Source organism: Gorilla gorilla, chromosome 1 (genome assembly GCF_029281585.2).
Source record: "Gorilla gorilla gorilla isolate KB3781 chromosome 1, NHGRI_mGorGor1-v2.1_pri, whole genome shotgun sequence".
NCBI lineage: Eukaryota > Metazoa > Chordata > Mammalia > Primates > Hominidae > Gorilla > Gorilla gorilla.
In genome coordinates this window covers 129,348,138-129,361,881 of record NC_073224.2, presented here as the reverse complement: position 1 = coordinate 129,361,881, position 13,744 = coordinate 129,348,138, and the positions used below count along the sequence as shown (strand labels likewise).

The following is a 13,744-nucleotide window of genomic DNA, read 5'->3' as shown; positions in this document are numbered from 1 at the left end:
AGGGAATGTGTGGCAATGTCAGCAGAATTTAACCTTTACTAGATTCTGTTTTCTTCTTTAAACTTTGTAAAAAACAATGGATGTATTTTGTGAGCCCGAACTTCCAAGTGTGTGTTCTGTTCCAACCATCTTTAAGTACATTGTGAAAACAGATTTGGCAATATATAGGTACTCAAATGATCAGAGATACTAGGGATATCCAACATAGATACACTGATCTAAAAGTTCTCCTATGTAAAGCTAAGAATCAGTCATTCCACTTTAAAGAAAAAAAAAATTGTTTTCTTGAGACAGAGTCTCACTCTGTTGCCCAGACTGGAATGCAGTGGCACAATCTTGCCTCACTGCAACCTCCAACTCTCGGTTCAAGCGATTCTCCCGCCTCAGCCTCCAGAGAAGCTGGGATTACAGGCGTGTGCCACCACGCCCAGCTAATTTTTGTATTTTTAGTAGAGTCAGGGTTTCGCCATGCTGGCCAGGCTGGTCTCGAACTCCAGACCCCAGATGACCCACCTGCCTCAGCCTCCCAAAGTGCTGGGATTACAGGTGTGAGCCACAGTGCCCGGCCTAAAGGACATTTACGTGTAAAGGAAAATTTTCCAAATTGAGAAAGAATAATATAGAAGTATACTTGAAATTGTCTGGGCACGGTGGCTCACACCTGTAATCCCAGCACTTTGGGAGGCAGAGGCAGGCAGATCACCTGAGGTCAGGAGTTCAACACCAGCCTGGCCAACATGGCAAAACCCCGTCTCTACTAAACATACAAAAATTAGCCAGGTATGGTGGCACACGCCTGTAATCCCAGCTACTCAGGAGGCTGAGACAGGAGAATCGCTTGAACCCGGGAGGCAGAGGTTGCAGTGAGCTGAGATCGCACCACTGCACTCCAGCCTGGGTGACGCAGCAAGACTCCATTAGAAAAAAAAAAGTATATTTGAAATTATAAGTGCTAGAATCAGGACAACTTGTCTATGACTATCTCTCTCCCCTCAAGGAAAAAACAAAACTCTGCCACTTTAATGTTATGAAACCACACAAAAAATATGAAACACACAGAATCAGTATATTCATACATTGCTGGTGACAACTTTAAACTAGTGCTATCTTTTTGGAAAGTACCTGGTGGCACTTTTCAAGATCTACTAAAAATGTTCATATAAAAAAACTCATATTGCTTGATTCAGGAATCTGACTACCAAATACCTAACCTAAGGTTAACAGTCCCTCTAAAAGAGAAAAGCCTTCATTCATTAAAATGCCTGTGATCATTTTTAATGGCAATTAAAACTGTATGATTACAAAATTCCTAGTGGAAAACCATTCTGGTTTAATTTTTTTAATTCTGTTAAGATTATAAGTGTGTAATATATAAAATTTTAAAACAAAAATATAAACCACAGACAAAATCTTTCAGATCCACATTCAGGATGCTTTGCCCTGCTAGCCATTCAGGGTGTGCACAGCTTACATTCACAGAATGTTGAAAGTTATTATCAACCAACCGTTGAAGTAGCCACTTCAAATGGCAGTCACAGAGCAAACTGCTTGTGTTCAGAATCCTGCAGGAAAGAAAAGAGGAAAAGCATCCTTTGTTTTACTTTTCATTCTAAACGTCTTCAGTATTAAAACCTTACCACACACCTATCCATTATTCTTGCCAAAAACATTTAACGTAAATCATGAGAAAACAAATTGAGACTGTCAGCCAAAATTCTTTAAACATATCAACCTCATGAAAGACACTAAAAAAAGAGAGGGAAAGAAGGGTGGCCAGGGATCTGTTTTGAAGACGACTAAAGAATCATTACAATAAAATGAAATGTGTGATCCTTGATTGAAAAAAAACATCTGCAAATGACTTTTTTTAACATTGGGGAAATTTGAGTATGGACTCTGTATTAGTTAATATTACTTTATCGATGTTAATTTCTTTGGGTGTGGTAATGGTGATGTCTCTGTTAGAAAATGTACTTGTTCTTAAAAAATACATGCTGAGATATTTAGAGGTGAAGTGTCATCATGGCTGCAACTTTTAAATGGTCAGCAAAAAAACTGTGCATATATGTATATATATATTTGTGTGTATGTGGAGAGAGAGCAAGAGATAAAATGAGAGAGGAGGAGGGAGGGAAATAGAACAAATTCAGCAAAAAGTTAACAATTGGTGAATCTAGATAAAGGGTATAGGGGTGTTAATTGTACCTTCCTTTAAATTTTTGAGGTTTAAATTTTTCCCATGAAAGTATGGGGAAACACTTACTATATATTGGAGCATTGAGAGATCTTTGTTGTAGACAACATATAATTATTGTCAAATTATTTCATCAACACTAAAAACACTTCAGCACTAGGCCAGGCTCAGTGGCTCACACCTGTAATCCTAGCACTTTGGGAGGCAGAGGCGGGCAGATCACCTGTGGTCAGGAGTTCCAGACCAGCCTGGCCAACATGGCGAAACCCTATCTCTACTAAAAATACAAAAAGTAGCTGGGCGTGGTGGATGGCACCTATAATCCCAGCTACTTGGTAGGCTGAGGCAGGAGAACTGCTTGAACCCGGGAGGCAGAAGTTGCAGTGAGCCGAGATCACGCCACTGCACATCAGCCTGGGCAAGAGAGTGAGACTGTCTCCCAAAAACAAAACAAAAAGAAAACCCACTTCAACACCGTGCAATGTGTAATGCAATCTAAACTAAGAGCACTGAAAAAGTATTTGTGGTTTATAACCCTGTAAAACATAGCTGAAAAATCAGTATTTTCTCTCAATGACCCCTTAAATGTCCCATCCACTTAGAAGCAGGGAAAGTAAATGATTTTGAGAACTTGCTTTATGTGCATGATCAAATCCTTATCAAGTTTAATGTTTGGCATAAAGTATCTAAGATCTGATTCCACAGAAATTTCAATTTTAACTCTTTTTTTTTTGAGACAGAGTCTCGCTCTGTTGCCCAGGCTGGAGTGCAGTGGCGCAATCTCGGCCCACTGCAACCTCTGCCTCCCGGGTTCAAGTGATTCTCCAGCCTCAGCCTCCCAAGTAGCTGGGACTACAGGTGCGTGCCACCATGCCCAGCTAATTTTTGTATTTTTAGTAGAGACGGGGTTTCACCATATTGGCCAGGATGGTCTTGATCTCTTGACCTCGTGATCCACCTGCCTTGGCCTCCCAGAGTGCTGGGATTACAGGCGTGAGCCACCACGCCTGGCAAAGTTTCAATTTTAAGAATGAAAAAAATTGACTTACATTGTTCAACTGTTCAAAGTTGACATATTGTTATTAAACAAGAGGGGCACTGGCAAAGATTACTATGCTTTTATAATGCTTTAACAAGTTTCATTGAGTAATTTTTTCTCTAACAGTTGGTTTGAACAAACTGCTATTGCGGGAACTTTAATGCAACTGTGTTGTGAGACAGGAACCTGCTGTGTTGCCCAGACTGGTCTCTAACTCCGGGACTCAGAGGATCCTCCCACCTGAGCTTTCTGATCTGGGATTACAGGCATGAGCCACCACACCTGGCTCTAATGCAACTTTTTTACTGAGAATTGTTGGTTGCTTTTGGTTACTTTAAAAGTCATATTTATAATACTTTTTAGGTCAACATTTATTAAAATCTCTCTATACTTTTTGGTATTCCCCACAAGGCTTTGCATCAATAATAGGAGGTGTATGAAAAACTTGCATATAAATTTTAAAATACTTTCCATTAAAGTTATATAATTATAGTAGAAAATTAGAAAGTACCACTAAACCAAGAGGGAGAGAAGGCTCCTCAAATCCTCACTACTCAAAGACAACCACTAGCAATATTTTAGTATAATCTATCCACACATTTGTTGAGAGAATACCGTATACTCTGTTAAGTACTTGTGGTCAGGATTTGGTTAGTATATGAAGAATGGAAAGAAGCAAAAGACATAGAAGTGAAGGAAGCTACTGTGAATTAAGTTTCGTCTGTGGCCAGGCACTGGGCTAAATACTTTATTTATTTATTTATTTATTTATTTATTTTTTGAGACAGAGTCTTGCTCTGTCAACCAGGCTGGAGTGCAGTGGTGAGATCTCAGCTCACCGCAACCTCCACCTCCCGGGTTCAAGCAATTCTCCTGCCTCAGCCACCTGAGTAGCTGGGATTACAGGCACATGCCACCACGCCTGGTTAATTTTTGTATTTTTAGTAGAGACAGGGTTTCACCATATTGGCCAGGCTGGTCTCGAACTCATGACCTCGTGATCTGCCCGCCTCGGCCTCCCAAAGTACTGGGATTACAGACATGAGCCACCGCGCCCGGTTGAGGTAGGCATTTTCAATTCCATTTTCTAGAAATGGAAACTGAGATTTTGGAGGCATTCAGTATCACGTCTAAAATAAATGGTAGAGTTAGGATATGAGCCCAGGTCTTTTGAGTTCAGCTTATATTATACCTAAGAAAACATAAATTGGACGAGGTCACTCCTCTTTTCTAAAGATACAAAAATTAGCTGGGTGTGGTGGTGGGCGCCTGTAATCCCAGCTCTTCAGGAGGCTGAGGCAGAACTGCTTGAACCCGGAAGGCAGAGGCTGCAGTGAGCTGAGATCGTGCCACTGCACTCCAGCCTATGTGACAGAGGGAGACTCCATCTCAAAAAAAAAAAACTTTTATTTTGCCATGATGTGTAATCTTATGGAGGCTGAAGAGACATCTAGGGGCTGTCTGGATATCTCCAAAGCCCATCTGAGTGTAGATAAAATACTTAGTCTATTTCCAATTGTTCTTTTTCCTTTTCAACCCAAGTCATTACTTTTGGGAGTCCCCAAGTCCCCTGAGAGATCCCCAGGAAGGGTGGGGGGCCTACAGTCCCAGTGACAAAGAGTCCAGAATGAGAAGGAAAAAGTCTAGCAGTGGGTGGACAGATGGATGGAGGATGTAAGAATTTGAAGGGAGTCATATCAAAGGGCTCAAGGGAACTGGAAGGAACATTAAAGGTGGTAAGAGGAGGAATAAGGAGCAGTAGCAATGGGAAGAAAGACAGCTTACAGGATGCGGTCTGGGGAGATCTTAAGTATTCCAAACAGGCCAATAAAGGTCCAACAAGGAGGAGGTGGACAGAACCAGTGGTGGAGCAATATAGTTAGCAGGGGCTCAAACAGAGGGGATTCAGATGCCAGAGAAATTGCCATAGGAGAAGTAGGATCCATTAGAGACAACAGAGTAGCCTCACAGAGTTCCAAGGACTTTTAGTCCAAGGAGTCAGGGAATAAACCCCACTCAGGAAAGAGCCAGGAAGAAGACCTTCAAGCCCAGGAGGTACCTTTCAAAAGAAGTCTGGCCTCTAGCCCAACTCCAGAGAACATATTCACAATCTTGAGAATCGAAATCTTTCCTTACCAGCTTCAACAGATGTTTGTCCGGAGCAATGGTTCGTTAGTCTGACTCACCATTGGACCCCCGATCTATCAGTCAGGAGTGAAGACAATGGCTTCGAAGGTGCACACTTGGGGTCCTGGGTGAGAGGTCTGGGGGTCCAATGATGAATCTGATCCTATCGGAGTCACAGCACCGTAACTGTTAAATAAAAAATTACTCAGTGATACTTGTTAAAGCATGGTAAGGTAGACGTTATTCAGGATCATCTCAATAGACACAGGGACCACGGCAATGTGATGTTGCAGCTGGGGAGAGAGACTGGGTTCAACTCAGTGAGGGAGAGACAGTAGGGAAACAGCAAGGGCAAGTATAGCCAAGGAGCAAGGTGGGTTTGCTTTCATCCCACTCAGTGGATGTGAAATTACTAAAAAATAACATCCAGAGTAAGGAAGACTCTGGCTAAACCCTAACAGGATTCTTGCTGAAGACAGGCCAGGGTGATCAGACATCACCTGGGAATGGTCTACAATGAGGAAGAGTTCTTGCTAAACTGGTTTTACAGGGTTTGTGCTAAAATTGGATTTTACACAGCTAGGCCTAGGAGAAGGTTTAAGGGCTTGCCTACGGGTTGGTTAAGCAAAGAATCTTTGTGACAACTCTCAAATTACTAAATGACTCTCTGAAGATTGAGACTGCAATATTTGCTTTGACCTACTGTTTAAATTTTATGTTAAACTGAGTTCTTGTAACAGTTAAAACTTTCTTGCCAGCTCTCAGGTTATCACTGGCAAAAAAAAAAGGAGGGGGGCAGAGTATACTAATTTGTAGTAAGTCACAACTTATAATTAAACTAAGCCTATAAGAAATAACTCAAAATATCTCAACAGATCAAAATATCTACTTTAAAAATCTGGCAGAAAATAACTAATGATGATTTTCATAACATTTTAATTTTAGTTTTTATTGTTAACATTACTCAGCTTCTACTCTGTGCCAAGCTCTGTGCTGAGCATTTTCTCAAAACCCTCCAGTTTCCTAATGCATACAAGAAAGCAAAAATCCTAATTCCTCGTGGTCTATTATGATCTGCCTCCTAACTCTCTCTTTAAAAAGAAAAATATGAACATAATTTTATTGTTGGACCTATTAAAACTGTAAATTCGATATGCTTTTCAAGAACAACAAAAAAGGTAGGTTAGAACAAAGCAGTTTGGGGTAAAAAAAAAAATATCTTGACAGGCCAGGCGCAGTGGCTCATGCCTGTAATCCCAGCACTTTGGGAGGCCGAGGCGGGCGGATCACGAGGTCAGGAGATTGAGACCATCCTGGCTAACACAGTGAAACCTCATCTCTACTAAAAATACAAAAAAATTAACCGGGCGTGGTGGGGGGCGCCTGTAGTCCCAGCTACTCAGGGGGCTGAGGCAGGAGAATCACTTGAACCCGGGAGGCAGAGGTTGCAGTGAGCTGAGATGGCACCACTGGACTCCTGCCTGGGAAAGAGCGAGATTGCATCTCAAAAAAAAAATTAAATTAAAAAAAAAATACTGGAACAAATGAAGAGAACGACTAATGAGAAATAAGATGATTAATATCAAAAAAATTGTAGATATTTAATTATTCTACTCTGCTTAACTCTCTAAACTCATTTTACTTCCTACTCCTTGTGCCTGGAAAGCCATTCACCCAGTGTTCACATGGTTTGCCATTTCATTAAGGTCCTGGTTCAAATGCTGTATCTTCAAAAGAGTTTCCCCTCACTGCTTTATCTAAAATAGCAATCCCCACCACTCTTCATACCTTTGACTTAGTTTTTTTTTTCTTCAGTTGTTACCTGATGAGATATTATATATCTACTGGTCTATTATTTATCTTCCTCACTAGGATTTACTGTAATATGCTATGAGTACAGAGACTCTGTCTTGTGCACTAATGTTTTCATCATCCAGAACAGTATCCTACATAGCAGATGATGAATAAATATTTGAGTAAACAAGTTATCTCACTTTATCTTCACATAACCCTGAGGGAGGTGCTATTCCCATTCTGGGAACAGAAACTGAGTCGTAGGCTAACAGTTTGCCCATTATCACACAGTTGTAAGGAATGGAGTAAGGATTTGAGCCTAGGCCGTTTGAAAACTCACACATTTCCAGTGCATCTCAAATTATCCATGGTAAGCACCAGTCTTTTAAATTTCCAATCCACTGCAGACCAATACTTTTATAAACTACAACAAAAGTGTCACAGTAATGTCAAATTGTTCTAAAAGTTTCTAAAGGCTTATTCTGCATTTCTATCCTTATCTTCTCATCAACCAGTTCTGCTCCACAGAGTATCCTTTGAGTAGCTTCCCAGGCAAGGCAAAATAATTTCTATAATCTAGTGGTTCTTACCCCTGACTGCATATTTGAATCAATGGAGTTTAAAAATAATACCAGGCGGGACCAGTGGCTCACGCCTGTAATCCCAACACTTTGGGAGGCTGAAGCAGACAGATCACCTGAGGTCAGGAGTTCGAGACCAGCTGGCCAACATGGCGAAACCCTGTCTCTACTAAAAATACAAACATTAGCCGGGTGTGGTGGCAGGCGCCTGTAATCCCAGCTACTCAGGAGGCTGAGGTGAGAACTGCTTGAACCCAGGAGGCAGAGGTTGCAGTGGGCCGAGATCGCACCACTGCACTCCAGCCTAGGGGATAGAGTAAGACTGTCTCCAAAAAAATATAAAAATATATAAATATAAATAATACCAATGCCCAACTAACCTCCAATCCCCTAGGGAAATCTTGAAACCAGTAAGAACAATTTTTAAAACTCATCAATGAAAAAGGGTATAAAATGATACATACACACACTTGTCTATTTTGACATTTTAGTAGTTTGAACAGGTTAGAGAACCGTCTCTGACAATTATACTAACTGTTAAATCACCTCGGAAACTATAAAACAAAATCACATAATACCTTTATTGTAACCCACACAAGGTGTTAAGAACTGGTAACACATGTTTCTCATAATCCAAAAAGGAACAGTAGGGTATACATAAAGCATAAGGAGCAGTGCTGAGGTCTCCTAATTATGAGCATTGGTAGAACAGGCAAAACAGAAGGTCTTGGTGCCACACACTCTGGGCTTTTCAATGTTGGCTATTTTAAAATTACCTCTAGCCGCTTAAATAACTGAGTATTAATACTTTCTTTTTTCCTGCCTGAACTGTGTGCTTTTGGAAATAACTTGGGTCACTCCCATCACACTTTAAGCACAACAAGCAGGAACAATGATCCAACTGGTCATTTTAAAAAGACAAGTTACTTACAGTTCTTTTAAATGAGTCTGAGAAAAAGCATTTTCTTGGATAGACATTATAGCATTATTGTTCAAATCTCTGAAATAAAGAGAAATGAAATATTATCAGTCACCATTTCTATATCAAGTTACATAAACACTTTACATGGTCATGAAAACCTCTGCTAATAGCAAAGATTATTTATAGAGTAAGCAAAATGTATGCAAAATACTTACAGATGCTCAAGGGATTCAAGACCAATGAATGCTTTCTTTGTAATTGACTTAATCTGGTTTCCTTGTAAGATTCTGAAATATAAACAGACCTTTCTAAGAAAGCTCTCCACTAAACAAAATTAAATTCATTAAACATTTACCTATAAAAAGTGAAAATAAGCGTAGCGTACTTTTTTATATACTTAACAGCTTTACTGAGGTACAACTGATATACTAAAAACTACACATATTTAATGTGTACAATTTGATGAGAACGTGCATTTTTAAGAAAGTTATGAAATTTAATTATTAATCAATGCAAAACATAGCATGAAAGTGTCTGTCAAGATGTTAAAGCTCAATGAGGTGAACAACCATCTTGACCACTGATAAACTGGTAATTTTCAGATGTTAAATTCATTATATTCCTCATGTCTCCATTCAGAGCAAAAGATTGTCAGATGAAAGAAATTCAGACAAGTGTGAACCTTTGGAGAAATTCTTCTCATGGGAAAAGATCTAAAATCTTATGTGAGAGAATGCTCTACTTCTGCTAGATAAATTACTCATAAATCTCCTACAATTAAACAAACTACAAATTAAACAGATTACCAACACATTACTCTACTTTCTCAATGCATTCCTTTTACTTGAATAGAAATTCTACTTCCATAAATAACTTCTCTTTAAGTGTCCACAGGAATGCTTTTTCAATAAAAAGTGCCCCGACAACAACAACAAAAAAAACACAAAAACAAAAAAACTAGCTGGGCATGGGGGCTCATGCCTATAATCCCAGCACTTTGGGAGGCCAAGGTGGGAGGATCACTTGAGCCCAGGAGTTCAACACCAGCCTGGGCAATATAGTGAGACTCTGTCTCTACAAAAAAAAAATTTTAATTAGCTAGGCATGGTGATACACACCTTTAGTCCTAGCTCCTTAGGAGGCCAAGGTGGGAGATCACTTGAGCCTAGGAGGTTGAAGCTGCTGTGAGCTGTGATTGCACCACAGCACTCCAGCCTGGGTGACAGAGCAAGACCCTGTCTCAAAAAAAAAAAAAAAGAAAAGAAAAAAACCAGCCAAGTTCAGTGGCTCATACCTATAATCCGGGCACTTTGGGAGGCTGAAGCAGGCAGATCACGAGGTCAGGAGTTCAAGACCAGCCTGGCCAAGATGGTGAAACCCTGTCTCTACTAAAAATACAAAAATTAGCTGGGCATGGTGGCATGCGCTTGTAATCCAAGCTACTCAGGAGGCTGAGGCAGGAGAATTGCTTGAACCAGGACCTAGGAGGCAGAGGTTGTAGTGAGCCGAGATCGCGCCACTGCATCCCAGCCTGGGATACAGAGTGAGACTCAGTTTCAAAAAAACGAACAAACAAACAAACAATGAAACCCCACAGAGCTCCCAGAGTGTCAGAAAGCTCAGACTTTGTAGCCATATGAAATAAACATAATTCAATCATATTTACAGCCGGCTCTTGAAAACATGCCTATGTAGACATACATAAATACTATAATACATACAGTTTAGTGAGACTTGTTGAGTCCAGCAAAGGCTTCACTAGCATCTTCTTTGGCCCATGAAATTTCATTGTTTCTTAAGTCTCTACAAAAATGTCAGAGAAAGACAGGTTCTATTAGTCAATACAACCATCACAACATTGAGCAGTATCCTGGTATGGTGATGTCAAGGTGCACATGCTAATTCTGATCCTTACTTTAACAGTTATTTATGATGAAGGCTCAACTCTGCTTCTTAAGAAATATCTGTAATAAACACGTAAGAACTGATTCTTATAAGCTAAGAATTAAGCTGGCCTTGGTAAATAAAGCAACCTGCTAAAAGTATTACTCTTCCAAGCAAAGAGCCCTTCATTATGTTAGCATATTAAAAATTATAAACAGGGTCCTGAAAAGAGCAGGAGGGTTTCAAGATGCAGGGTATATGGCTTATAAATCTGATTTCAGATTAACGGGATTTCTGGGTGACCCAAGCCTTCCTCTGGTACCTTGAACTTACAATGGCTGACAGAGAGTAATATCAATACAGTTTCATTGCTCAAGAGCAATTAAAGATGCCCCATGGGAAGCAAAAATGATAAACCCATGTGTTAGCGTGTCCCCGATCTATCAGTCAGGAGTGAAGACAATGGCTTCAAAGGTGCACACTTGGGGTCCTGGGTGAGAGGTCTGGGGGTCCAATGATGAACCTGATCCTATCGGAGTCACAGCACCGTAACTGTTAAATAAAAAATTACTCAGTGATACTTGTTAAAGCATGGTAAGGTAGACGTTATTCAGGATCATCTCAATAGATATAGGGACCACGGCATTACTTTGAATCTTATTCTCATTACTGTAGGTAGAAACCAGAGTTCAAAAGTACATCGCAAAATTTTAATTCTGTAGACAGCATTATACCATATATGCAGTATAGCATAGGAAGCTACCTCTGGAATTTGAGTCTGATTTCCAGCAGGATTCCACTACTGGTTGACCCTAGGTAAGTTACTCAATTTCCTCACCTATAAAACTGAGGTAATACTATTAGCTCACAGGGTTATTGGGAGGATATTACAAAATGGCTCTGGAGAGTTATCTGTATTTACTGCCTACTTCTTCATCTCTAGTTCTCACTGAAGTCACTCCAATCTACCTTTTAACTTCCAATGAAGTGCTTTTGTCAAGGTCACCAACAACCTCCACGTCGCCAACTCCAGTGGATAATTCTCAGAATGCACCTAACTCAGTGGTCCTGATTTCCCTCTTCCTCCCTGATCCCTCCCTCTCAGTCTTCTTTGCTGGATTCTTCTCTTTCCAACCTTTCAGTTGTGGGTGCTTCAGGGCTTGCTCAGTCCTCCCACCTCTTTGCTACCTACTTACTCCTCCAGAAGATATCATCTGGTCACATGGCTTCAAATACCATAGCAATTAGGGAGATTCATATACCCAAATGCTCACTTGACATCTCCATTCAGATATCTAATAGGTGTCTCATATGCAGAACTGAATTCTTTTTTTATTTTTTTTGAGACAGAGTCTCACTCTGTTGCCCAGGCTGGAGTGCAGCGGCATGATCTTGGCTCACTGCAACCTCTGTCTCCACAGTCCAATTGATTCTTGTGCATCAGCCTCCCGAGTAGCCGGGATTACAGGCATGCGCCACCACGCTTGGCTAATTTTTTGTATTTTTTAGTAGAGACAGGGTTTCGCCATGTTGGCCAGGCTGCTCTCAAACTCCTGACCGCAAGTGATTTGCTCGCCTTAGCCTCCTAAAGGGCTGGGATTAACACGTGAGCCACCATGCTCGGCCCAAAACAGAATTCTTGATTTTTCTCCCACAACCTGCTCCTCCTGCAGTCTTTGCCATCCTAGAAAATGGCACCACCATTCAGGCGCTCAGGATACAGACTCTTAAAGGTACCCTTGATTCCACTCATTCTCTCACAACCCACATCAAATCCATCAGCAAGTCCTATTAGTAATATGTTTAAAAATATATCCACAGTCTCACCACCTGCCCCCTTACCCACTGCCAAGAGCCTGGCCAAGCTACCACCTCCCCAGCTTGGACTCCTGAGAGAGCTCCCGGCGCTCCCGCTGCTTCTGCGCGTGCCCCTGTCAGGCTGTTCTGCGCACACCTATTCTTCAAAAGAGAAGCCAAATATCAGCATTCCCCTGCTCACAACCCTCTCACAGCTCCCAACACAAGAAGAGTAAGGCCCACATCCTAATTGTGATCTACAAAGGCCACATGAGGTCTGGCCAGGCCCCCTCTGGCCCCACTTTGGACTATTATTCTCTGTGCTCCCCCCATACTGCCCTTCTCCCCTTTGCTTGGATTGATCGGGCATGCTCCAGCCTGAGGGTCTCTGCACTGGCTGTGCCTCATCCTACTCTCCTCCCAGATGGCCACATGGTCAAGTTCTTGTTTCACTTAGGTCTCAGAGAGCCCATCCTAAACAGTCTGCCTAAAATAGCACTGACTCCTGACACTTTGTTTTCTTACTGTTTTAGATTCCTTCGTGGCTTTAATTATTACCTGATACACACACACTCACATTTATATTTATTTATGAGACAGGGTCTTGTGCTGTTACCCAGGCTGGAATGCAGTGGCATGATCACAGCTCACTGCAGCCTCAACCTCCCCAGGCTCAGATGATCCTCCCACCTCAGCCTCCCAAGTAGCTGAGACTACAGGCACATGCCACCATGCCTGGCTAATTTTCTCATTTTTTGTAGAGACAGGGTTTTGTCATGTTGCCCAGGCTGGTCTTGAATTCCTGGGCTCAAGGGATCCACCCGCCTCAGCCTCCCAAAGTCCTGAGATTACAAGTGTGAGCCACTACCCCCAGCCTTCATATTTATTTTTTGAGTATTTATTTTCCCCCTTAAACATAAGTTCTGAGAGCAGGAAATTCATCTGTTTTGTTCACTGCCATATTCCTGGGACTTAGAATAGTACCTAGCATATAGTAGGCACTCAATTAATGTTATCTAATTGTATTTTTATTCTTGGATAATGAGCAAGAGATTGCTTTCTACAGATGTCCATGTCTGAGTAATGCCCAAACACTGGATCAAAATATCCTGGCCGGGCGCGGTGGCTCACGCCTATAATCCCAGCACTTTGGGAGGCTGAGGCGGGGGGATCACCTGAGCTCAGGAGTTCAAGACCAGCCAGGCCAACATGGCAAAACCCCATCTCTACTAAAAATACAAAAATTATCCGGGTGTGGTGGTGCACACCTATATATAGTCCCACTTACTTGGGAGGTTGAGGCAGGTGAATTGCTTTAATCTGGGAGGCGGAGGGTGCAGTGAGCCGAGATTGCATCACTGCACTCCAGCCTAGGCAACAGAGAGAGACTTTGTTTCAAAAAAAAA

General features: G+C 41.4%; 3 protein-coding genes across 4 annotated transcripts in view; 1 reads left to right on the top strand and 2 right to left on the bottom strand.

Annotated features, from left to right (window-relative positions):
- LOC115933235 (neuroblastoma breakpoint family member 12-like) overlaps positions 1-8,887 on the bottom strand; it is an 82,547-nt gene extending 73,660 nt beyond the window's left edge. Inside the window, exons 1-4 of one of the 2 annotated variants that reach the window (XM_055354085.2) lie at positions 8,873-8,887; positions 8,667-8,735; positions 5,370-5,546; positions 1,506-1,562 (exon numbers count right to left, since the gene is read on the bottom strand). The gene's annotated coding sequence lies outside the window, so the exon portion shown is untranslated. Of the gene's footprint in view, positions 1-1,505; positions 1,563-5,369; positions 5,547-8,666; positions 8,736-8,872 lie in introns of those variants that run through there. The other variant, XM_055354092.2, reaches the window with a different exon arrangement.
- The window catches only part of GSTM2 (glutathione S-transferase mu 2), a 1,178,915-nt gene that overhangs the window by 1,051,765 nt on the left and 113,406 nt on the right, over positions 1-13,744 (top strand). The gene's annotated exons all lie outside the window — the stretch shown is intronic.
- LOC129525208 (sortilin-like) overlaps positions 10,385-13,744 on the bottom strand; it is a 55,772-nt gene continuing 52,412 nt past the window's right edge. Inside the window, exon 9 of the mRNA XM_055354193.2 lies at positions 10,385-12,495. Within this exon, the coding sequence (XP_055210168.2) occupies positions 12,226-12,495 (270 nt within the window). The 3' untranslated portion in view covers positions 10,385-12,225. The remainder of the gene's footprint in view (positions 12,496-13,744) is intronic.